Consider the following 27,269-nt stretch of genomic DNA (forward strand, 5'->3'; position numbering starts at 1 on the left):
GGGTGTCACTCTGTTGCCTAGGCTGGAGAGCAGTGGCACAATCATGGCTCACGGCAGCCTTGACCTACTGGGCCCAAGTAATCCGCCTGCCTCAGCCTCCTGAGTAGCTGGGACTACAGACGTGTGCTGGCTAATTTTTTTCATTTTCTGTAGACAGGGTCTCCCTGCATTGCCCAGGCTGGTCTCAAACTCCTAAGCTCAGGCAGTCATCCTGCCTCAGCTCCCAAAGTGCTGGGATTACAGGCACGAGCCACTGCACCCAGGCAAAAAGTATTTTTTAAGGGCCCCCACTTCTCAAGCCAAAATACTTAACATTCTGTTACAAGAAAGCATAGTGTAAACCACAAGTATGTCAAGCTACAATTCTCATACTGCTCATCTCAGTGATAATTCCAATACCATTCTTTTCTTCTTTTTTTTTTTTTTTGAGATGAAGTCTTGCCCTGTCGCACAGCCTGGAGTGCAATGGCGAGATCTCAGCTCATGGCAACCTCCGCCTCCCAAGTTCAAGCGATTCTCCTGTCTCAGTCTCCCGAGTAGCTGAGATTACAGTTAACCGCCACCACGCCCGGCTAATTTTTTGTATCTTTAGTAGAGATAGGGTTTCACCATGTTGGCCAGGCTGGTCTCGAACCCGATCTCATGATCTGCCCGCGTTGGCCTCCCAAAGTGCTGGGATTACAGGCATGAGCCATCGCGCCTGGCCTCAAATACCATTCTTTTCTACAAAACAATCTCCCATCTCTCCAAACAAATATACATAAAACAGCAAAATGAACCAAATCACCATGTACCTATATATTCATTATATACAAAGATACTATATTTATAAGCTAACATTGTAAATGATATCTTACTCTTACTGCTACACACACATATATGTATACTTGATAAACAAGGTTATTACTAAGCTTTTCAAGGCAAAGGCAATTTTTAGGTATAGTACAGTTACATTATAATGTACAAAAATTATGGTAATGTTAAGCCTTATACAGAAGGGGAAGGCAACAAATTAATTGGTCCAATCAAAAGATGCTTTATTTAAAAAACTATGAAAGCCTCACAAATTTATGTATATTTGTATTTGACTTTATTGTTTTGTTTCTAAACTTTTTTCTCCTTTTCCAATTTTACAGACCTGGTTTATCAGCAGCATTTATAAAACTAGACCTAGGGAAAGAACTAGTTCTGGGGATATATGCATGGTCTTAATAAAGCAAATGGTTAGCCTGTCCTGACTATTATAAAATCAAAACAGTGAGAATATTTGCACAATCTATTTGACTCTAAATGATTTTAAGTACTCCCTAGCAAGTAAGGTACCTTTAACATCTCAAACAAAGCTTCATTTCTATTTTTGTACTTTGCATTCTAAATCTAAAAGTTTAATACTCCCTCTCTAGAGAGAGAGATATATGCTTCCATATTAGTACCCAAACAGCCTACCTGGCAAAAGAGCCTTAGATTTAAAAATGCACTTTTACTGTAGGCCTAAATCGATCAAGTGAACTTAAAAAATTAAGAGAAATATATGCTACCACCTATACTTAAACCTGAACAGAGGGATAATCTTGGTTGTATAGATTAAGATATCGTTTAAATTCAAAGACAGGATGGTCAGAATGCAAACACTGGTCCACCTTCTAGTATAGTATGTGGAGATGATATGGGTGGAGGTGAATTCTGGAAAAAAAGGCTTGGGCTTATATGTAGAGGAAGATACAGTTACGTACTCAGCATTAGAAAGAGAAAAAAACGCGGCTGGGCGCGGTGGCTCAAGCCTGTAATCCCAGCACTTTGGGAGGCCGAGATGGGCGGATCACGAGGTCAGGAGATCGAGACCATCCTGGCTAACACGGTGAAACTCCGTCTCTACTAAAAAAAAAACTAGCTGGGCGAGGTGGCGGGCGCTTGTGGTCCCAGCTGCTCGGGAGGCTGAGGCAGGAGAATGGCGTGAACCCGGGAGGCGGAGCTTGCAGTGAGCTGAGATCCGGCCAATGCACTCTAGCCTGGGCGACAGAGCAAGACTCCGTCTCAAAAAAAAAAAAAAAAAAAAAAATAGAAAGAGAAAAAAACAAGGCTCTTACGGAGTTCCACCTTCTGTTTTTCTTTAGTTTATTGCAACCATTAAATATACTCCAACTATATATTTTATTGTAAGAAGCTGAGCTTTTATTACCAAAGATACCATATTATTAGGGAAGCTAACTTTAAATATGATCATTAATTCCATATACATGAGGGACCTAGAGTAGATGAATTCACAGAGACACAAAGTAGAGTGGTGGTTGCCAGAGGCTAGAAGAGTGGGGATGAGGAGCTATCGTTTAGTGGGTTTAGTTTCAGTTTTGCATAAGCGTTCTTTACAACAATGTCAAATACTTAACAGTACCGAACTATACACTTAAAAACGGTTAAGATGGGCCAGGCGCGGTGGCTCGTGCCTGTAATCCCAGCACTTTGGGAGGCCAAGGTAGGCGGACCACAAGGTCAAAAGATTGAGACCATCCTGGCCAACATGGTGAAAATCCGTCTCTACTAAAAATACAAAAATTAGCTGGGTGTGGTGGTGCGTGCCTGTAGTGCCATCTACTCGGGAGCCTGATGCAGGAGAATTGCTTGAATCCGGGAGGCAGAGGTTGCAGTGAGCAGGGATCGCGTCACTGCACTCCAGTCTGGCAATAGAGCGAGACTCTGTCTCAAAAAAAAAAAAAAAAAAAAAAAAAGGTTAAGATGGCAAATTTTCTGCTAAGCATATTTTATCACAATAAAAATATATTTTCATTCTTAAAAATATGACAATGAAAAAATCTAATATTTTTGGGCTAATATGGAAATGCCTGCCATGTTCTGGCAAAACAGTGATTTTTAATGACAAATGCCATGAAAAATAGCATGATGATAATGCAAACACAACCATTTTCTGTATTATTTAGGATTAAAAAAAAAGGAGGGTCATGGAACCAGAGGAAGGAAGGTATCTAGAAGAGGAACTCTTACATCTTATCCTCTAATAATTAAAATACAGGTTCTGAACTTGTAGGTATAATTCTAGCTTATCCGGTGCTTGTGGGGTGGCAACTAACATTATCACCCAGTTTCCGGGTATGACGTAGCAATGGATATATCCTATGAAACTATATAAGAATGGACCATCAGAATGGTAAATGATATATGAAGAACAAATGAATAAACTGAGAATATTTAACTTGTAAAATGGGAAAACATGTTAGCTACCTTAGGGCTTTGATGTGAAAGGAGTAGTAGAGGTACAGTTGAGCTTCAGCAATCCACATTAAGTGTAGGTTCGACATAAAGAGCTTTAACTGTTTGCTAACAATGGATACTTCCTTACTCTATCACTAGAAACACTCAAGAAAGGTACAGAATCTTTGTACTAGGAATCCTGGGTTCTGGTTCTAGAATGTCAAGAACATCATGTAATTCCTCTGGGCCTTACTTAGTTCTTCCTCTGTTGGAACTGATAACCTAAGTTGCTTGACAAATTTAAAATATATTCTATACAATTAAATCAATTTAAATAAATTAAATAATAAATATTAAATTAATAAATATAATGGCTGGCATTATATTAAAATATAATACAGAAAATGGTCATTGCAAATGATCATATTGCACTATGATCACAATACTGTTTCTCATAGTATCTGTCATTAAAAATTAACTGCCCTTCACAACAGAAAACTTAATCTCCTCTATCTATCTATCTATCTATCTATCTATCTATCTATCTATCTATCTATCTATCTATCTAGACAGACCTACCTACCTATCTTCCATCCATCCATCCAGACAGGGTCTTGTTCTGTCACCCAGGCTGGAGTGCAGTGGCACAATCATAGCTCACTGTAGCCTCCAACTCCTGAGCTCAAGTGATCCTCCTACCTCAGCTTCTGGAACTACAGAAAGGCACACAGCCACCATGCCTGGCTAATTTAAAAACAATTTTTTTTTGTAGAGACGGGGCCTTTCTATGTTTCCCAGGCTGGTCTCAAACTCCTGGCCTCAAGCAATCATCTCGCCTTAATCTCCCAAAATGCTGGGATTACAGCTGTGAGGCCTGGCCTGTAACTTGTTACTTTAAACCTAAGACATTAAAAAGGATACTTTTTATTTAGTACATTTTTTTCTATCCTACTTTTCAACAAACAGAACTACAGAAATGCCATGTAGACTATATTGGCATTATATAAAAAATTAAATTTCAAAATTAAATTGAAAGACTATCCCCCTTCCATTGAAATACAAAATATTTTAACTTTCAATGATCTGAAAACAGCCAGAATTATCTCATACAATGCCATTTATCACAAAAACCATAAAATCAGTGTAAAGCAAATTATGAATATAGAAGCAATTCTGCCTTATTAAGGACAAATATAGTCATCCATAAATGCTAAAGAGGGAAAAGATAAAATAACTTAAATAAATAAAAGATCTGTGATAACAAGGGCCATTCATGATGACTCATAATGACTCATAATAATTTGGTTCAGGCCGGGCTTGGTGGCTCATGCCTGTAATCCCAGCACTTTGGGAGGCCGAGGCGGGTGGATCACCTGAGGTCAGGAGTTCAAGACCAGCCTGACTAACATGGAGAAACCCCATCTCTACTAAAAATACAAAAAATTAGCCAGGTGTGGTGGCGGTCGCCTGTAATCCCAGCTACTTGGGAAGCTGAGGCACGAGAATCGCTTGAACCTGGGAGGTGGAGGTTACAGTGTGCCAAGATTGTGCCACTGCACTTCAGCCTGGGTGATAGAGTGAGACTCCATCTCAAAAACAAAAAACAACAACAATAAAAAGTTTCATTTCCCAAACAATGTCCTGTCTTCTAAAAATGCTTATTCAAAATAATATAAATAACATATTATTTCCACCATTTAGAGGCTTGCTTTGTCTAGGGTTGAAATGTATTTTTGATGAATTTTTTCCTAATGAGAGGATAGGACAGAAATCCAGCACTTAAGAATTTCATAAGTCCCGGGGCATGAGAGGTTCTATTTCTAGGTGAAAACAAAGAAACATTCTAATTTCTTCAATACAATCATGTGCTGCATGACATTATGGTGAACTGCATACATGACAACAGTCTCATAAGATTATTATTCCATATTTTTACTGTACTTTTTCTATGTTTAGATATATAAATACCTACCACTGTGTTACAATTGCCTACAGTATTCAGTACAGTAACATGCTATACACGTTTATAGTCTAGGAGCAGTAGGCTATACCATACAGCCTAGATGTGCAGGAGACTATACAATTTGGTTTTGTGGAAATACATGCAAATCGCCTAAAAATGCAGTTCTCAGAATGTATCCCTGGTGCTATATGACACATGATTGTATTAAGTTAAATGTATTAAGTTAAATGTCAAGCTAAACTAACTCTTCAATGTAAAATGAGTATCAATAACTAGAACTGGAGGATAGCATAAAATTTCAATATAGCATAGAGGTTAAAAACACAGATTCTTGAATTTATGTCCTGACTCTTACTAGTTGTATATCCTCAAGCAAGTTACTTCCCCTCACTGAACTTCAGTCTCCTCATCTATAAAACAGGAATAACAATACCTGTTATAGGAATAACAAGAGTGTTGAGAACATTTCAGAACATTTATGCAAGGTATATAAATATCAATAATAGCTATTATTACTTGTAAGTATTAACTCATTCCACCCAGAATACCACTGTAATTTTGGACACATAACTAACTCTTATTTGGATATGATGATGAATCACTTTGTTGAAAAATATGTAAGTTTTAAAAGTATCGGTTCTAGTATCATTCAGAAAGATTGTCTTTGTTTTCCTGTTCATTTCACTAAAATGTAATACCAAAATATCCTTTTTTTTTTTTTTTGGAGACAGGGTCTGCTCTGTCATCCAGGCTGAAGTGCATGAAGTGCAGTGGTGTGATCATAGCTCACGACAGCTTCAAACTCCTGGATTCAAGCAATTCTCCCAAATCAGCCTCCTGGGGAGTTGAGATTACAGGTGTGTGTCACAACGGCCAGTTAATTAAAAAAATTTTTTTGTAGAGACCAAGTTTTGCTGTTTCCCAGGCTGGTGGTCTTAAACTCCTGGCCTCAAGTGATCCTCCCTCCTTGGCCTCTCAAAGTGCTAGGATTACAAGCATGAGCCACCACATCCAGCCTTCTCTATTTCTATTTCTGACTTCACGGCAAAGTTCAGGTTACCATTTAGACTAAAAATTTTTAAATCATTTTTTAAGTGTAAAGCATTCATAAAGCCTATCAAAGCTTGATGGTAATGGGGTGGGAGACATGGTGGTGCCGAGAGTATTATATGTAGTAGAGCTCCTGGACAATCTAATTCAACCTTTAGCTTGTATCCTGTTAACAAATATCCCTAGAAGGGAATGACTGAGAACCTCTCATGATCTCCAAGGCAGCCTATGCTAAGAAAATTCCAATAATTGCCAGGCATAGTGGCTCACCCCTGTAATCCCAGCACTTTGGGAGGTCGAGGTGTGTGGATCACCTGAGGTCGGGAGTTCAAGACCAGCCTGGCCAACATGAGGAAACTCCATCTCTACTAAAAAAAAAAAAGTTAAAAAATTAGCCAGGCGTGCTTGTGGGCACCTGTAATCCCAAGTACTTGGGAGACTGAGGCATGAGAATAGCTTGAACCCAGGGCACAGAGGTTGCACCACTGCACTCCAGCCTGGGCGACAGAGCAAAACTCTTGTCTCAAAAAAAAGAAAGAAAATTCCAATAATTAAATAGTTCTTTACAATGAGATGAGTCTGCCTCTAGTGTCCACTCACTGGTTCTATCTAGTTCCACCTCCTGGGATTAGCATGGTCTAAATCTAACCCCTCTTCTTCAGAGCATTCCTTAAATTTATATGACTATTCTCACGTTTTCTTTGAAGCTAAATACTAGGGTTCCTTTTTAACACTTCCTCATATTTCAAGTACTCTCTTCATGCTCTAGCTGCTTTCCTCCATACCACCTTGGATTTAGTAAATATTAAAGCAGTGCCCAGGATGAAACATAATACGTTTATAAAAAGATGGGGAATGGGGAGCAGATCAGGATTATGACCCTCCTCCTCCTATTCTACTCTATACTTAAATGCAATCCAAGATTTCAGTTCCCTTTTGGACTGTTCCATCATTCAGTGGACTACATATTGTAATTCCAATGACTAAAACTTCCTTTTCCATAATCTAAGACCATTTGATATCCTGATCCTGCTATTTCAGCATATTATTTATCTTCCCCAACTTCTTATCAACTGCAAATTTAATCAGCACACCATCAGTGTCCTCATCCATATCATTAATTATAAGCTATGCCAAGAATAGAACCCTTTCAGGCATCAGTGGAAACAGTCTTCCAGGGTAACTATTTATTTGCCAGCCCTCTCTGGGTAAGGCTGCTCAGGCAAAGTCCCTCACACTGAACTATCATCCTGCCTATATTTCTCCATCTTACAAGGACCTTATGTGAAGCTGTCAAAATCTTTGTTGAAATAAAACCACGGTATTTTCACAGAATTCTTTTGCTCTAATAAATTTTTTAAAAAGGAAATTAGTTCATTTAAATCAGTGACAGTTAAACTTTTGAGCAGTAAACACTCTTTGTTCGAACAAAATCTTCCCAGGAATCATAAAATCGAACACAGCTAATCAAAAGTATTTTAAAAGTATACATTTGTCTTATAGTATCATATTTGAAAAATTATCTCATTACAGAATTGCCCAACCTGTGTTCTGCCAGAATAGGTTTTCTAAGAATTTACTGGTAATTATCAATTGGATATTATCAATATTACCTCCCCAATAAACATTCAAAATGAATTTTAATGTGAAAAACTTTGAAAGTTCCACATTAAAGAAAACTGCTAAACTTTACTTCCAAAATTGTATTTATCTATTTTTTTTTATTTTTTGAGACGGAGTGATCTCGGCTCACTGCAACCTCCGCCTCCCAGGTTCAAGCAATTCTCCTGCCTCAGCCTCCCCAGTAGCTGAGATTACTGGCGCCCGCCATCATGCCTGGCTAACTTTTTTGTATTTTCAGTAAAAAACAGGGTTCCCTCATGTTGGCCAGGCTGGTTTCAAACTCCTGACCTGAAGTGATCCGCCTGCCTCGGCCTCCCAAAGTGCTAGGATTACAAGCATGAGCCACCATGCCCAGCCTATTTATTTTTAAAAGACAGGCTTTTACTGTCACCCAGGCTGGACTGTTGTGGCTCACTGTAGCCTCCAGAGTACCTAGGACTACAGGTGGACACTACCATGCCCAGCTAATTTTTTTGTAGAGACAGGTTGCCCAGGCTGGTCTTCAACTCCTGGGCTTACACAATCCTCCCACCATGCTGAGATTACAGGCGGGAACCACTACGCCTGGCCCAAAATTATACTTAAAATTTGAGCCAGGCGTGCTCACTTCGGTAGCACATATTCTAAAATTTGAGCCAGGTGTGGTGGTCCCCAGCCCACACCTGTAATCCCAGCACTGTGGGAGGCTGAGGTGGGTGGATTGCTTCAGCCCGTAAATTCAAGATCAGAGATCAGCCTAGTTATCATGAAGAAACTTCATCTCTACAAAAATAAATAAAAATAAATTAGCTGGGTATGGTGGCATGCACCTGTGAAGTCCCAGCCATTCCAGGGGCTGAGGTGGCAGAATAGCTTGAGCCCGGGAGGCTGGAGGTTGCAGTGTGAGCTCAGATCACCACACTGCACTCTGGCCTGGGTGACAGAGGGAGAACCTGTCTCAAATAAACAACTACATAAAATTTGAATCAAATGTTTAAGATACCTCCAAAAGCAAACATTATGAAGACTACTGATCTATAAAATATTCTTTTTGTGTGTGAATCCATGGTGACTTTTAGTAATAATTATAACAGCAGTTACTTCAGATATTTGAAATATACTAGTTACTTTGCCTAAATTCTCATTTAATTCTCACCCTAATGTCACAAGAGGAGCTAATTAACTGAGAAAACTAATGCTCAAAGGGCCAAGTAACTTTACTGCAAGCTATTAAGTGGTAAAAGCAATTTTCCAACCCAAGTCCTTCCAAACCTGTAATCCACACATGCCACTGTTGATGCAGCTTCTTAACCCTTCCTTTCCTAAGTCTTTGCAAATCTAACTCTTCCAAATAACTGATGCAATTAAAGTTGCTGCACACCAAGTACTGCTGCCTTCCCTTTAAAATTTGGAACATTTACCTCTTTCCACTCTTCCCACCTCAAAGATGATTAAGAAATCTCACATGCAAGATTTTCTCAGCATGTAAAAACATGAGGGCAGAATGCCTGAACACAACTCAAACATTTTTTTTTTTTTTTTTGAGACAGGGTCTCACTCTGCAATGACAGCTAACAGCAGCCTGGACCTCCTGGGCTCAAGGGATCTTCCCACCTCACCCCCTACTCCAGTAGCTGGGACTACAAACACTGGTTAATTTTTTTGTAGAGATGGAGTTTCCGCATATTGCCCAGGTTAGTCTCAAACTCGTGAGCTCAAGCAATCCTTCTGCCTCAGCATCTTAAGTAGCTGGGACTACAGTTGTGCAACGCCATGTCTGGCTGATTTTGTTTTTGTTTTTGAGACGGAGTCTCGCTCTGTCGCCCGGGCTGGAGTGCAGTGGCGGGATCTCAGCTCACTGCAAGCTCCGCCTCCCGGGTTTACGCCATTCTCCTGCCTCAGCCTCCCAAGTAGCTGGGACTACAGGTGCCAGCCACCTGGCCCGGCTTTTTTTGTATTTTTTAGTAGAGACGGGGTTTCACCGTGTTAGCCAGGATGGTCTCGAACTCCTGACCTCGTGATCCGCCCGTCTCGGCCTCCCAAAGTGCTGGGATTACAGGCTTGAGCCACCGCGCCCGGCCTTGATTTTGTTTATTTATTTATTTTTTTTGGAGAGATGAGGTCTCCCTACTGCTCAGGTTGGTCTCGAATTCCTTGACTCAAGCGATCTGCCCTCCTTGGCCTCCCAAAGTGTTGGGATTATAGGTGTGAGCCACTGCACTGGCCACCTCCAGGTAATTTCTTACAACAGCTTCACTTATCTTGACCTTCAAGTTCCTTTTGGCCTAAAATACATTGTTTTGACTGTATTTTACATCATCCTATTATTTCCTTTAGGTTTTTTTTTTTTTTTTTTTTTTTTTGAGAGTGTCTCCCTCTGTTGTCCAGGCTGGATGCAGTGCAGTGGCATGATGATGGCTCATTGCAACCTCTGCCTCCCAAGTAGCTGGGATTACAGTTGTGCACCACCACAGACGACTAATTTTTTTTTTTTTTTTTTATGTTTAGTAGAGACGGGGTTTCACCATGTTGGCCAGGCTGCCCTCAAACTCCAGGACTCAAGCAATCAACCCACCTCGGCCTCCCAAAGTGCTGGGATTATAGGCGTAAACCACCACACCTGGCCCATCCTATTCACAATTTAAAACATCAAATTCCCTCCGGTTGTGGTAGCTCACACCTGTAATCCCAGCACTCTGGGAGGCGGACACGGCAGGATTGCTCAAGTACCAGGAGTTCGAGACCAGCCTGAACCACATGGCAATACCCTGTCTTTTCTTAAAAAAAAAAAAAAAATCAGCCAGTCGTGATGGCACGCGCCTGTAGTCCCAGCTACTTGGGAGACTGAGGTGGGAGGATCGCTTGAGCCCAGGAAGCTGATGTTGCAATGAGATCAGGCCACCGCACTCCAGTCCGAGCGACCGACTGAGACCCCGTCTCAAAAAAATAAATAAAACAAATATAAAATTCACAACAAAGCCACAAGATATGAGAAAGCAAAAATAAAAACAAAATCCCCAATAGTATTATAGAAAAGAGTTCCTAATGTTTTCAAATCGGATGTTTCTAATTTCTGCAGAAAACGGAGGTGGGTAAAGGTGTTCTGAATGACTAAGCCAGACACATTTACTAGATCACAATTTCCTAGTAAGTATATATATATATTTTACCAACTTGTTAATGGGTTAGCCCTATGAATAAGTATTAACTCTTATAAGGCACTCCTTATTCCCAAGACTCCAGTTACTTTATTTCACAATTTACCATGTTCAGTTTCACCATATAGGAAAATGTTTTCTTCTAAAGTCACACACCGCTGGGCGCGGTGGCTCACGCCTGTAATCCTGCCTTCGGAGGCCGAGGCGGGCAGATCACTTGAGGTCAGGAGATCGAGACCATCCTGGCTAACACGGTGAAACCCTGTCTCTACTAAAAATACAAAAAATTAGCCGGGCATGGTGGCGGGCACCTGTAGTCCCAGCTACTCGGCAGGTTGAGGCAGGAGAATGGCGTGAACCTGTGAAGTGAGCCGGCAGTGAGCCAAGATCGCGCCACTGCACTTCAGCCTGGGTGACAGAGCGAGACTCGTCTCAAAAAAAAAAAAAAAAAAAGTCACACACAAATTTCAATAAGCATAAGATAAAGTATTTGATAAATAAAGTCAGCTAGGTTAGATTTTTCCTAATGGAAGTTTACTGTAAAACCTATGCAACTGGAGACAGAGAAACCTCCAATGTGTGAGACTGAAGGGGTCTCAGATGTGCAATTACTGAGTACAGTCCCATCATCTTGGAAACCTCGGTGGTATCTTCCGAACTGTCTAACTCAAACGCTAGGGACAAACCTGTAGCCTGACAAAGTTAGGTTTATTGACTGAATACAATGAAGGACAAGCACATCAGAGAAGTGTGGAGCATCTCACATAACAGAAAAAGTTACAGAATTTTGGAGAAGTGTAGAACTAAGATAAATGAAGCAGTATCTTGATAGACTATAAGCACAGAACTGTGTTAAAGGGATCAATATCAGGTCTGAGAACTAAGATAAATGAAGCAGTATCTTGATAGACTATAAGCACAGAACTGTGTTAAAGGGATCAATATCAGGTCTGGACTGCAGAGTGGAACTAGGGTCCTATTTCCTGGGAAAGAAGTTAGGGTAGATGCAGAATGTTATCCAAAGCTCTGAAGTTGTAAATCAAAGCTAGTTCTCTGTGTCAAAATGACTTAGATCTTCCTAAGTGTGATGTTTCATTTTTACTGATATAATTCCAAACAGTAAAGTTTCTGATAGTCTCTGATTTCACAGAACCAAGTTTCTCTGTAAGAAAGCAGTAGTCACTCAAGGAAGAGGGGTTGTTATGAATCTCTAGACCTGCAGCAAGTCCTTGGAAGACAAGCAGCTGTATGTTATCCCAGCGTAAGCGATAGCAGGACCGACTTTTACTCTTTCAGTGGAGCTAATATTTAGTTTCTTCAGTAGTTCATTTCCTAAGTTGTTTTGTTGTGACCTAGAACACTCCAACCAAAGGTAGCTGGAAAGGAAATCTCCCTGAAGATCGCCTTGCTTAGCACAGAACTGAACAGATACACAATTCAAATAATAGATAATACCTAAGAAGCACCTGAAAACTGCAATACCTAGTTGAAACACTCTTAAGCAGCCTGTGACCTCTTCATCTAAAGTGATTCAAAGACCTATAATTAAGACCATTTAGTTATTTTACAACATGGCAGTATACCTGTATAACGATTAGTTTCACTTCCTAGAATCTAGACAGCAATAATTTTTTCCCAACAAAACAAAGGGATGCCCAGTTTGACCAAAGTGGTCTTGTGCTAAAAAATAAAAGGTTTCCTCCTGGGGCCGGGCGTGGTGGCTCAGCCTGTAATTCCAGCACTTTGGGAGGCCGAGGTGGGCAGATCACGAGGTCAGGAGATCGAGACCATCCTGGCTAACATGGTGAAACCCCATCTCTACTAAAAATACAAAAAAATTAGCTGGGCGTAGTGGTGGGCACCTGTAGTTCCAGCTACTCAGGAGGCTGAGGCTGGAGAATGGCGTGAACCCGGGAGGCGGAGCTTACAGTGAGCTGAGATCGCACCACTGCACTCCAGCCTGGGCGACAGAGCAAGACTCCGTCTCAAAAAATAAAATAAAATAAAAAATAAACAAATAAATCAAGGTTTCCTCCTATTGTCCACAACACGCGAGTCTCCTAGGTGCAGTCTCCAGTCTCAACAATTCAAATAGCTACTTCTGAATTTAGAGTAATATAGTCACTTTCCTTTTACAGCTAGGAATTGTTTTAAAAATGCAAATTAAAGACTTTTCAGCATGCTCAATACTTAAGTTCAAAGTTTCCAAAGTAACCCATTTGGCTATGCAGATTGTAAATCATACAACTCTAGAGGGACAACATTCACGTAGATTATAACAGGCGCAGTATCCCAGAGTGACACAGTATGGTGACTATTACATTTTTTGGGGAAAATAGGCCAAAAAACCCCCCAAAGCAAAAATCTTTATTCAAAATTAGCTTTATTTAACTAATGCTGTTTTTTGGGCTAGAAGAAATCAGTGAGAAAAAGCTTTGAAAATTGTAAAATGCTTTATAACTGCAAAATACTATTACTCCAATGGAGTTCAACATCCCCATTTGCATTGTTTTACAATAGGCATTACACCTTTTTCAAATGCAATGGTTTTTCCTTTAGTCTTTCAATATGTTGACTCACAGAAACAGATTGTTTTTTCTTGGGACAAACCCTACTTGATCACATATATTTTTAATACAGTTAAGTTCTCACTTAATGTCACTGACAGGCTCTTGGAAACTGGGGCCTTAAGCGAAATGTTGCACAAGACCGTTCTTTCTCATCAACCTTGTAACAAAACATTATTCAAGAACCTGCCTACTGTATATTGTTTTGCTTAAAGTTAGAAGTTTCCAAGAGCCTACTGATGACAGTGAGTTACTGTACTCATTGGTTTCAGTTAGCTAATAGTCTGTTTAGCATTTTTGCATCCATATTTTTATGTAAAATGATTCCCTCATTTCCTTTTTGTCCTTTAGGTGGCTTTGGAATCACCTAGTCAAGGGGAAATGCCCTCATCTTTTGAAATGTATAAACTTCAAACAATGCTACCTAACATTTTCTCGGCAAAGGCTCACACTAAACATTCCACTGGTTTTTCCTCCTGTCAGGTGTATCTCTCGTTAATCTCTTCACATTTTCTCCTCTTCCTCCCTAGAAAATTAGGCCTCTCCACAAAAGTTCTATTATGAACTGTAACTTGCTCCAAAGAAGACAAAATGTGCTAACACCGTGACAAAGTGTACCCTGTGACAATGTCACACTGTAAAGATCACGAACTAGCTTTGAGTTGTTCACAGTAGGATTCAAATTCCTGCTTCATCTCTTAATAGTTAGGTGAACTGTGTCAGTTACTTTATTTATCCTAGCCTCAGGCCTAACATATGAAATGAGGATAACATATGCCTTGAAGAGTTGTGCATGATTTTGAAATATGTATAAAGTATCTAGTGGAATTATTTGGCACCTAAGAGTTGCTCAGTAATTGACAATTCTATTAAGTGAGGAAGTGATTTTTTTTCAGCTCATGCTGTTAAATGTCCTCAATCACCAACCCACAATTTTGAAATCCAAAAAGTTCTGAAAATTAAGTATTTTCATAACTTACATGGTGGCAAAACATGAAGACCTAAATGTGAGGCCTTTCATATCTGTGTGAAAATTCCTAAATTCACTAGTTTTTTTGTTTTTTTGAGATGGAGCTCTCGTGGCCCAGGCTCCAGTGCAATGGTGCGATCTCCGCTCACTGCAACCTCCGCCTCCCAGGTTCAAGCGATTTTCCTGCCTCAGCCTCCCAAGTAGCTGGGATTACAGGCGCCCGCCACCACGCCCGACTCATTTTGGATTTTTAGTAGAGACAGGGTTTCTCCACGTTGGTCAGGCTGGTCTCAGACTCCTCAGGGGATCCGCCCGCCTCGGCCTCCCAAAGTTTTGGAATTACAGGCGTGAGCCACTGCGCCCGGCCCTCACTAGAAATATTAATGTGATTGTTTATAGGAGTACTATTCTAAACTAGTGATGGTACATTACTATACAGTACACGCATCCTATTACCTTTTGGGAATTCCAAATTTTTCAATAATTTAAAACCACATATGGCCCCAATGGTTTCAAACTAGGAATGTGGACTTCTAATACATTCTCTGTAAAATCAAATACTGTAAATACAAAGAGTAAAAAGGAGATTTATGCCATCTAAATCTGGCCTATTATCTCTACACTAACTCCTTGGGTTCAAAGTCATCACTAGTAAACTGAAGGAACTGGACTTAAGTTCTTTCTAGCTTATTTATTTTTTTAATTTAGTACTTTTAATTCTCTCTCTCAGCCTGGGCAACATGATGAAACCCTGTCTACAAAAAACTAGCCAGGCATAGTGGGCCACACCTATAGTCCCAGCTACCGGAAAGTCTGAGGTGGGAGGATGCAGTGAGCCTGTGATCACACCACAGCACTACTGCCTGGGCGACAGTGAGACCCTGCCTCAAAAAAAAAAAAAAAAAAAAAGTATCTCTGAAAATTATTTTAAATATTGAGTTGAGCAAAAATGCTCATGTTAAACATTTTGGCTGTTTTTCCTAAAATGTTTTATACAGAGAGCTAAAAATCAATGTATATAGAATGTATTCACCATTGAGGAGATACTAAATAAAAAAACTTGACCATCTTCACACTGAATACTAGGCAAGAAAGATTAGTACCATGGAAAAAAATGCCAGTTTTGTATTCGGATCTGGGCTCAAACCTTAGCTCTGCTATTATAGCTCTATAACTGTAACATATTCTTTAAGCTTGTTTTGTCATGTTACATGGTGATAAAGAAAAATACTTGTTACAGGGTTGTAGTAAGGATAAAACAAAGTGAAAACCTCTAGCACAGTTCCTGACTCTGCACTTTTTCTCAATGTTTGTTAAGTTACTCTGAAAACATTTTAAACATTGTAATTTTCAGATAATTAATTACATGTATGTTGAGCAAAAGTGAATACTTTTCTTATAAAATTAACTTCCCGGCTGGGCCGGTGCTGTAGCTCACACCTATAATCCCAGCACTTTGGGAGGCTGAGGTGGGTGGATCACTTGAGGTCAGGAGTTCGAGACCAGCCTGGCCAACATGGTGAAACCCCATCTCTCCTAAAAATAACAAAAATTAACTGAGTGTGGTAGTGGGTGCCTGTAATCCCAGCTACTCTGTAGGCTGAGGCAGGAGAATCACTTGAATCTGGGAGATGGAGGTTGCAGGGAGCCGAGATCACACCATTACAGTCCAGCCTGGGCAACAAGAGGGAAATCTCATCTCAAATAAATAACTCCCCCATTATTCAGGTGTTGTAAATTATGTAAGGTATCTTTGATGGCGTGTCTTTGAAGGAATTATGTCTTTTTAGAGGAAAAGTGACATGTAATTTTAAAAAGTATAGATCCAAGGTTAATAAACTCACACTTCACACACACACACACGAACTACAGAAGAGAATGAGCCAGTCTCATCTACAACCATATTAAACTTGTGTCTTCGTGTGCACATTTGATAACACATTTTGAATTACCTTGAATTTTCAAGTTTCTAGTTTTTCTCTTTAGCTGAGGACTTCTTGAAACTAACTGTTTTGGGGGACAGAATATTAATTTTTAGAATCCAGGCATGGCCCAAACAATTCTCTCTAAATAGAAAGTGAACTGGAATCCTGGCAAAGCAGTTAATTCTCAACATTACTTGTAAACATGACAAACAATAAAATAAATTTTATAACAACTTGTAAGAGCTTATGTTTTCATATCTAAATTTTCAATGGTAAGGTTCCTTACAATCTCAAGTGTTAAAAGACAAGGTATCAAGCACACTTAGGTTACAAGGAGAAGCAAAAAGATTGATTTGAGCAACCTGGATCACTTTCAATAAGGGAGGAGGATCTCTGGAGAATGTAACAAAGCTGAATTTCAAGAAATCTGGTTTCTAGTTTGGGCAAGTCAGTACATCTGAGCTTTCTTTCTTACCCCTTACAAGTAACGGCATTTTCCTTCCTTCCTCACAAAGCTGACTCATGAAAGTACTTTAAAGTTAAAAATGTTATATACTATGTTCTTTAATCAGCACTAATAACATTAATATTGATCGGGCAGAAGGTACAGTGATCATGCAGGTGGGGACCAGCAGAACTGGGAGTTGGGAAATCTAGGTTCTCGGCCCAACATTTGCACCTGCTAGTTCGTGATGCAAGACACCTCACTTATCCAGGTCCCCATTAAACTAGGTTTAATAAAGTGACTTTGCCTAAACTCTTCCTAGCTCCAAGACGAATTTTAAGGTATTAATTTGAATCCAAGGTCTAAAATATTTTAGCTCTCATTTAGAAGTCAGCCACTGCAAAGGGTAAAGACAGCAATCTTGTATGAACAAAGTTAAACATAACGTGCTAGACAGAGGTCTATGCTAAGCCATGCAGTAGCCAATAGGTCCACCATACCACCCTTCATTTGGAAACTGATGTTAAGGTGCCACTGGTACATTTTCAAATGCTCTTAAAATGTCTAGGTTCTTATTAAAATAAAAATGGATATTGTAAAAGGAGAACCAGAAAAGCTCCAAAATTATACACAGTCCTAAGGGCAGAAATACCCCAAAAGACTACACAGTGACAATATTTTCCAACTTTTGCTTTTTTGTTTTTAAAACAAAGCTGATGATTCTGAAATCAGGTCAAGTCTATCACTTTTTTTGTTAATGTTAAATGCACTAATACAGATTCTTCAATTATACTTTGAAACAACAGCATTTCCCTAAGTCAGGACTTTTTTATTGCAAAATTTAACAAACCACCAAACTCAAGTTTAATTATTTCTGCTTTATTATTGGTCATGAATAAAGACTTCTTTTAAAAAATAATTACAAAGAGAATTTATGACTAAAATATACTCGGTAACCAACGTGCTCTAAAATTAATAATTTGAAAATGGCAAAAAAAAAAAAAAAGCCCACACATATTAACTTCACTTTTCAATCAGGGGCAATAAACAAGGTCAAAATTGGTTTAAACAACATACTGAGTAAGAAAAAAGTTGTGAAGTCCCAATGCCTCCAAAAAACTGATACAATGTGCTTAATATATGTATCCCCACATGGTAACATAAAAAATCCAAGTTTTCCAGTAAAAATGTTCTGTTCATGTTCCAATACCTAAATCTGGGAAAACAAATTCAGGCAGATGAGATAAGAATGTCACCACAATAAAATAAAGTCATCAAAACTTAGTGAACTAAAGTTTAAAAGGTAGAGAAAAATAACCTAATTTGACCACACAGTAATTACTTCCAGAAGACAAAGATTCAATCCAGGTAAAATAAATCTTTATTTTATTGTATATTTTACCGGATCCTAAAGAAAATATTCTACGTGAGTTGATGAGATACATCGGTCAAGTTTTATGCCAAAAAATTATGCATACTATAACTCTGAAAGAGCTATCTAGACTCCTTACCAAAAGGCCAGCATAACTTTCAGAGTACAGATCGTGAGTTACCACAGATGCTGATTGAAACAGCGCTAACAGCAGCTCTTTCTCCTCATTCCCACCCCGTGTGTAGGAGTATGCAGTCCCATGCCACCACCAGTTGGAGGATGATTTAGTCTGGAGACAGAACGGTGTAGAACAAAACCCTTTCCGCGGTCCCAAACCTCTCTTTAGAACTCTAATTAAAGATACTTCCATTTCTCACACAACTTGGAATGAAGAGGAAGCAACAACTGTTAAAAAATTTAAAAACTAAGCCTTTATCTATTTATTTAGAAAACACACTATGCAAAGAAGCCGATTCCTTACATTAAAAATATTTATTTGCAACAGCTCTCCTTTTCAAGGCCTCAACAGATTGGACTAAACCACACCCCTCCAAAAATGGCACATTCCATACAATAGCCTGGAGGATGGCATAGGACGATTCCACCAACCGCTGGGGGAATAGCAAACTTGTTGAAATTCCGAGAATGAAGTCTGATGGTTACCCGAACCTAGCCCTTTTATTACTAAAGTCACTCGGGGACAAGAGGGTTACAAAAATATCCCGAGACGCGTACGCGGGTGAGAGTGGAACGAGAACCACACGGGATTTGGGCTGTGCTGTTAACCCGCACCTCCCTGAGTACGGACATTTCCCAGAGGAAGGACATTTCTAGTCGGAGAGAAAGAGCGAACTTTGGGGTTAACTCTCTCAAAACTCCGAGGTGGGGAGAGAGGCAGCAGCCCATTATTTTCCAGGATCCAGTCCCGAACTCTCACTTTTGCCCGGGGGGAAAAAAACGGGTTCCGCCCACGCTCGGCCCGATCCGGGAGGCGGGGCCTGCAGCGACCCCGAAGGACAGACGCGGGGCCGGTTGGGTGTGCTGCCCCTCCCCCTTTGCCTGGAACACCCCCGTCCGCTAGAGAAAAAGGGCTCAGGGCCCCCACCCCCGAGCCAGTCGCGGGGGGAAGGGGCAATACGGATGCCTCCGCCCATCCTCGCTGAAAGTGGGGAGTGGAGCTCGAGTCCGCCCGCCTCCCAGCGCTGGCTCCAAGGGGACGGCCCCGAGGAGGTGGGGCCTCTTGGGGGCGCTGACTTCACACCCCTCCCCCTCCGGCCGCTGGCGGTTCAGGGACACCCCGCCCGCTCCAGTGCGGTGGGTGGGGGAGGCAGCTGAGCAGACCGGAGCCCTGCAGCGGCGCGAGGCGGGGAGGGGCGCGCGCACAGGCGCGCAGCCGCCACCCCCGCGCGCCAGCAGGACCCCCCACGCGCAAGGGTGCGCGCAGGCCCCGAAAGGGAGAAGGCCGCGCGTGGCACCCGGGATGACCGACTCTAGCCTTCTGTCCCCCACTCTTTTCACCACTCGCCCCCAGCCCCCTCCAACCCGCTCCAGGCCTCAGACTCCGCACTGACCTGACAGGCCGCGACATGTTCGCTGTCGAAACAGGACCGAGTCGAGAAGCCAAAGACCAGGACCCCCCCCCCCCCCCCCCCCCCGGCCCCCCCCCCCCCCCCCCCCCCCCCCCCCCGGCCCCCCCCCCCCCCGCGCGCTCGGCGCCCCCCCCCCCCCGAACTTCAGCCGATGGAACCGCTGCTGCCGAACCCCGAGCTGCTGGCTCCTCAAACTCCGCTCCTCTTTGGTTCAGGGCTCCTGGAACAGACGAGCCCCCCGCTACCCCGTCTCTTCAAAATGGATGAATCAAACCAGCCGAAAATGCGCCAAAGCCGCCGTGCAACCAAACCCACTAGGGTTTGTGCGCTCCTCCCCAACACGCCTGCTCATTGGAGACTTCTGCCAGATGCGCCCAGATCATTAGTCCGTTTGAATCATCACGTCTTCCAGGCCCCGCCCTGCTCTCTGACAGGCTCCACCTTCACCGTGGGGTCCTGTTAGTCAAGATGCTCTGAGAGCGCACGGCCGCAAAACAAAAATGGTCGCTGCTTAGCCCGCCCCCTGGCTTCCACTCCAGAGTTGCAGATTCGTCTGGGGTCGTATCTTAGAAAGACTAGAAAAAAAGATTTGTATAGAGTTCAGCGTTGCTCAGTGTTAGTTTAATGGTGTTTCATCTCGTCTGCCTTGATAACCTAGAAAATCCTCTAATAGCAAAACCTGTGGGATAGGTAGCAGATTCGTCACTAAGGGGCTGCTACAGAATTGGAGGGAAATTCCTTAGGTTCAAAAAACTTGACCTTAAACCTGCAAGCCCCTTACCCTGGCTTCAGCATTAGCCCTCAGGGACCTAATCAAAGGACCTAATCCCTCAGGACCTGGAGTAAAGAGGCAGGATCATAATCAAGGAATATCTTCACCCCCAATTTCCATTCTCCATTCTGGACCTTGAGATCCACTTCAGGGTCATTAAAGTCCCAGTCTGGTACATTACTATTTTAAGAAAAGAGTCAGGTGTACAATAACTAAAAGCATGAGCTCAGGGGCTACAAGGTATTTCAGTTGGAATCTCAGGTCCATTACTTAATAGTGGTATAACTTTCCTTCTCTGTGCCTCAGTTTCCTCATCTGTAAAATGGGAAACAAGGGTACCTAACCGCATAGGCTTATTAGTATTAAATGAGTTGACATATCTATCAAAAGCCTTTAGGATAGTCTCTGGCTCACAGTAAGTGCTATGTAACTGTTAAATTCAAGTTTTAAAAGATGATTCCATCCCTGGGTAGAGATGGGTGGAGCCGGCCCAAGACCCTTTCAGTTCTATTGATTTACCCTTGTACTTTGAAAAGCAAAACAAAACAAAGACTCTTCGAAGTCATACAACTGAAAGTAACGCACATCATTTCACTTAAATCCGTGAGCATTTGTTGGATGCCTAACACTCTCAAAGGCAGAGCTCAGGATTCCTATGTGAATGGCTAAGACTGAGTCTGCCATCGAAAATAGACGTCAATCCCTGCCACAGTCAAACCTACCATTTTTGTTTTGTGACCATGCGCTCTCAGAGCTTCTTGACTAACAGGACCCCCACGGTGAAGGTGGAGCCTATCAGAGAGCAGGGCGGGGCCTGGAAGACGTGATGATTCAAACGGACTGATCTGGGCACATCTAGCAGAAGTCTCCAATGAGTAGTCAGTTAATAACCATCTGAAGATACACTTTCCAAACAACAAAAAAACACACCACATCTGCCTCCTGAAAGTCTCCCTTTGTAAAATCTGGCTTCTCAAAAAGAAGAGAATAGCACAGTCCACTAGTGAAGTATTAAGTTAATATCTTTTGTCTCTTCCATGTCATTCCACCCTCTGTCCCCCATAAATTATATATATATATATTTTTTGAGATGGAGTGTCACTCACTGTGCTTCCCAGGCGGGATTGCAGTGGCACAATCTCTGCACACTGAAACTTCCACTTCCCGGGCTCAAGCGATTCTCCTGCCGCAGCCTCCCAATTAGCTGCAATTACAGGTGTGTGCCACGATGCCCAGCTAATTTTTGTATTTTTTTGTGAAGACGGGATTTCACCATGTTGGCCAGGCTGGTCTCGAACTCTTGACCTTGAGTGATCTGCCTGCCTCAGCCTCCCAAAGTGCTGGGATTTACAGGCGTGAGCCACCGCACCCGTCCCTCACATTTTTTTTTTTTTAATTGTGGTAAAAAAAAAAAATACATAATACATAACATAAATGTGCCATTTTAACTGTCTCTAAGTGTACAGTTAAGTGGCATTAAGTACATTCACATTGTTATGCAACCATCACCACGATTCAACACCAGAACTTTCTCATTTTCCCAGACTGAAACTCTGTACCCATTAAACACTAACTCCCCACTTTCCCCCTTCCCCACGACCCCTGGCAGCCACCATTTTACTTGCTGTATGTATGAACCTGACTGCTCTTGCAATCTCATGTTAGTGTAATCATACAGTATTGGTCCTATTGTGATTGGCATATTTCACTTAGCATAATGGCATCCAGGTTTATCCATGTTGTAGCAAGCGTCAAAATTTCCTTTCTCTTAAAGGTCAAATAATATTCTATTGTATGTATATACCACATTTTGGTTATCCTTTCATGCATCAATGGACACTTGGGTTGCTTCCACCTTGTGGCTATTGTGAATGATGCTGCTGGGCAAGTGGGGGTACAGGTATGTTTGAGTACCTGCTTTCCTTTCTGGATGTATACCCAGAAAGGGAATTGCTAGATCATACGGTGATTCTGTTTAATTTTAAAGAACTGCCATATGGATTCCCTATCAGCTGTATCATTTTACACACCTACCAGCAATGCACAAGTGTTCCAATTTCCCCATGTCCTTGTCAACATTATTATAGCCATCCTAATGAGTGTCCATATATGGTTTTTGTTTTTGTTTTTTTAGACAGAGTCTAGCTCTCTCACCCAGTCTGAGTGGCACGATCTTGGCTCACTGCAGCCTCCACCCCCTGGGTTCAAGCAATTCTCCTGCCTTAGCCTCCAGAGTAGTTGGGATTACAGGCATGCGCCACCACACCTGGCTTTTTGTATTTTTAGTAGAGATGGAGTTTCACTATGTTTGCCAGGCTGGTCTTGAACTCCTGACCTCAAGTGATCCACCCACCTCAGCCTCCCAAAGTGCTGGGATTACAGGCGTGAGCCACCGTGCCCAGCTCCATATATGTTTTGACTAAGTGTATTATCATCCCTACTATTGTCAGAATGCCAGGGCAGAAACTTGGGTGACAGAGTGATCACCAAGTGGCTTTGTTGGAGGCTCTTTTATTAGGCCAAATTGTTATTATTTTAGTAAACACCATTATTTGGTATTGTGAGATGGGGCAGAATAATTCTTGTTACTCATTTATTAGGTAGTGGACAGAAATGACCATAGTCAACATTTGCAGGCAGGTGGAACGTTCGGAATAGGTCTTCAGGGTGTTGGCCTGACAGTGTAGTGCAAGGCCAATATACAAATGGCCACTGAATGAAGACTCTCCCCCTTCCAAGGTCAGGCTCATATCCTACCTTTCTCTTCACTGCAGCTTCAGCTAACATCTTCCTTCCATTTGCTCATGTATTCACTTAGTATTTCAATCAACATCGTCTCTCAGGGAGGAAATAAGACTTGAATTTCGAGTTTACTTTTTAGTGGACAAGTACAGAACTATGGCCAGTAGTGCCAAAAGAATGTGGAATGCAGTCTCCAAGGTCATTTCCCTCTAACCTGTACCCTAGTGATCCGCCCTGTGTACCTGTCTTAACCATCACCACTTTGCTGGAAACTGAAGAAGGACGCTGATCATAGGATAGGTCAGGTTTTAGAAGCACTATCTGATAACCCCGAAGGGATAATACATGTAAAAACTAGGAGAAACTATGAAAACAGAAAAGCCTCAGGAGACAGAAAAGGCAGAGTTACTCCTTTTCCCTGGAAATGAAATCTCATGGCCTTTTAAACACAGTGCTTAATTTCCCCCTATGATTTTAGTTGTTTTGAGAAGTACCATTTTCCTTCTCCTTCACATATGTTAGACAGTAAGAACTGGCAGTGCTGGGATGGTAAGACTGATGAGTTTTCCACATACCCAGCAAAACCCCATTTCCATCAAGGGCTACACTCTAGCAGCTGAGAGCTTCATAAAAATTTTTCAGCATTGTGTGCTGGGCATTTCCAGTTCTGTGAACTCATGAAAGTCAACCAACCAGGTCTAAAGACAGACACTGCTTCCACTGAGCACAGGACCACAGAAGGATACCACTCTTTGGAGATGCTGCCAGGAAGTTAAAGAAAGCTTCTCCAAGTCTTACTTTTTTAAAATTTTTTATTTTTAAATCTTCTACCTCCAACCTGCTGGCTCAACCACTCTAGAAGACAGGATGGGATAGAAGAACTGTGTGTATTAGGTCAGTTTCTCTACAACCCCAGAGGCTGAGTAGCCTGCTTAGAGATAGATCCATGATTAAAGAGGAAATTTTCCCTTGTCTTCATTTTCTCAAGTGTATATTTCTTTGCTCCAGATTCCCATCTTCCTCTCTACTTTGAATATTAAGAGCTAAGCTTAGGTGAATTTGTACTACTAAAACAATAAAGATATACAACTAGATGTCCAGTTTAAATTGAAGAAAAATACCACAAGAATAACTTACTGTTTTACTGGACACAAATAAAATCCATAGAAAACTGGCCATTGTAACACTGAGGGAGAGACAGCTTTATCTATGTGAACCACTGACAAATATTCTGAGGTGAACACTGCTGAAAAGGAAGGCCTCAATGTAGAACAAAAACAGCACTGAACTTGTAATCACGATTATCTGTCTCCGAGCTCTATAATTTACTACCTATGACCTTTAGCAAATTTCAAACTCCCTGTGCCTCAGCTCCTTCATTTGTGAAATGGGGATAATTATACTAGCCCTTACCTACTTCACAAGGTTAGCATGATAACAAGAAAAAAAAAATGGGATCACTTGTGAAAGTAGTTTGTAGACTGTGAAGCACTGTGAGAGGTAGAGTGGGATCACCTCTTCACCAAAGGAAAGCCCCAAATTCCAACAGCTGACTTATTCCTTCAGCAGCATACAACCATCCCTGAATACTGGTAACAGTTAAAAACTGCTCAGCAGGGCGCAGTGGTTCATCCCTGTAATCCCAGCACTTTGGGAGACCAAGGTGGGCGGATCACGAGGTCAGGAGTTCCAGACCAGCCTGGCTAACGTGGTGAAATCCCGTCTCTACTAAAAATATAAAAATTAGCTGAGTGTGGTGGTGCACACCTGTAATCCCAGCTACTGGGGAGGCTGAGGCAGGAGAATGACGTGAACCCAGGAGGTGGAGGTTGCAGTGAGCCAAGATGGTGCTACTGTACTCCAGGCTGGGTGTCAGAGCAAGACTCCATCTCAAAAAAAACAAAAGCAAAAACAAAACTGCTCACAGCTTCCAGATGAGATGAAGAAAAGGTGCAGTAATGAGCAGTGACGACCATCAGCTTGCAGCACTGCAATGCACTAGCTGTTTCATACAGAGAGACAATGACATTCTCTACCTCCTAACTATTCCTAGGAGAATTAATCTGCTCCAACCATGACCATATAGGCATTATTTCACCAACTAGTGCCAGCCTTTCTACCCTGTATGGGTTCCAGCTCGGTATCCCTAACTGCCTAACAGGTATTTCCACTTGGATGTCCACAAGCTCAACTTATTTATGTCAAAAAAAAAATCATCTTTCCCACCCATGTTATTTTCCTGATTCCATTCCTGTCCTCTGTATCATTTTCCCCTGTCAGTTTTATTGAGGTATAATTGACAAATAAAAATTGTATATATTTAAGTTGTACATTGTGATGTTTTGATACATTATGAAATGATTACCACAATCAAGCTAATTAACATGTCCATGGCCTCAGTTATCTTTTTTTTGGTGTAGTGAGAATACTTAAGATCTACTCTCCTAGCAAATTTCAAGTATATAAAATATTAACTGTAGTCACCATGCTGTACATTAGGTCTCCTTGTTCATCTTATAACTGTTCATCTTATAACTGCAAGTTTGTGCCCTTTGATGAAAGGGGCACAAGTTTGATGAAAACTTGTTCATCTTATAACTGCAAGTTTGTGCCCTTTGACCATCATCTCCCCATTCTCCCCACCCTCTGACCCCTGGTACCCATCCTCTACTCTCTTTTTCTATGAGATCCACTTTTCTGATATTCCACACACTGGATAAACGAGATCATGCAGTATTTGTCTTTCTATGCCTGGCTTATTTCACTTAGTGTAATGTCTTCCAGGTTCATCCATGTTGTTGCAAATAGCAGAATTTCCTTTAAGGCTGAATAATATTCTGTCGTGTGTATGTGTATGTATATAAACACACATATCACATTTTCTTTATACATTCATCCACTGACAATCTCCATATCGTGGCTATTGCAAATAATGCTGTGATGAACATGGGCATGCAGATACCTCTTTGAGGTATTTCATTTTCTTTGGATATGTATCCAGAAGTGGGACTGCTGGATCATATGGTAGTTCTACTTTTAAACTTTTTGAGGAATCTCTATACTGTTCTCCACAATGGCTGTACCAATTTATATTCCCACTAACAATGGATAAGGGTTCCCTTTTTTCCACCTCCTCACCTACACTTGTTACATTTGACTTTTTGAGAATAGCCATCCTACCAGGCGTGAGGTGGTATCTCATTGTGGTTTTTTCTTTCTGTTTTTGTTTTTTTTTGAGACGGAGTCTTGCTGTGTCGCCCAGGCTGGAGTGCAGTGGCGCGATCTCGGCTCACTACAAACTCCACCTCCCGGGTTCATGCCATTCTCCTGCCTCAGCCTCCGAGTAGCTGGGACTACAGGCGCCCGCCACCACGCCCGGCTAATTTTTCGTATTTTTAGTAGAGACAGGGTTTCACCGTGTTAGCCAGGATGGTCTCGATCTCCTGTCCTCGTGATCCGCCCACCTCGGCCTCCCAAAGTGCTGGGATTACAGGCTTGAGCCAAGGCGCCCGGCCTGTTTGTTTGTTTTTTGAGGTGGAGTTTCGCTCTTGTGCCTCAGGCTAGAGTGCAATGGTGCAATCTCAGCTCACTGCAACCTCCATCTCCCAGGTTCAAGCAATTCTCCTGCCTCAGCCTCCCGAGTAGCTGAGATTACAGGTGCACACCACCACATCTGACTAATTTTTGTATTTTTAGTAGAGACGGGTTTCATTACATTGACCAGGCTGGTCTCAAACTCCTGACCTCAGGTGATTCACCCACCTTGGCTTCCCAAAGTGCTGGGATTACAGGCATGAGCCCAGCTCATTGTGGTTTTGATTTGCATTTCCCTAATGACTGTGATGTTGAGCACCTTTTCATACACCTGCTGGGTGTTTGTTGGGTGTTTGTATGTCTTCTTTGGAAA

The 27,269-nt window shown here is 41.7% G+C and overlaps 1 protein-coding gene and 1 non-coding gene across 3 annotated transcripts in view; both read right to left on the reverse strand.

The window, feature by feature from the left end:
* NUCKS1 (nuclear casein kinase and cyclin dependent kinase substrate 1) overlaps positions 1–19,905 on the reverse strand; it is a 37,365-nt gene extending 17,460 nt beyond the window's left edge. For both annotated transcript variants that reach the window (XM_023187020.1, XM_023187019.1), the window contains exon 1: positions 19,831–19,905. In XM_023187020.1, the coding sequence (XP_023042788.1) occupies positions 19,831–19,847 (17 nt within the window). In that variant the 5' untranslated portion in view covers positions 19,848–19,905. The remainder of the gene's footprint in view (positions 1–19,830) is intronic.
* Positions 1,142–1,273, reverse strand: LOC111522838. The gene has a single exon (XR_002725350.1). It is a non-coding gene; the product is annotated as a small nucleolar RNA SNORA72 (small nucleolar RNA).
* Positions 19,906–27,269: the final 7,364 nt, after the last annotated feature.

Source organism: Piliocolobus tephrosceles, chromosome 1 (genome assembly GCF_002776525.5).
Source record: "Piliocolobus tephrosceles isolate RC106 chromosome 1, ASM277652v3, whole genome shotgun sequence".
In the NCBI taxonomy this organism is placed as follows: Eukaryota; Metazoa; Chordata; class Mammalia; order Primates; family Cercopithecidae; genus Piliocolobus; species Piliocolobus tephrosceles.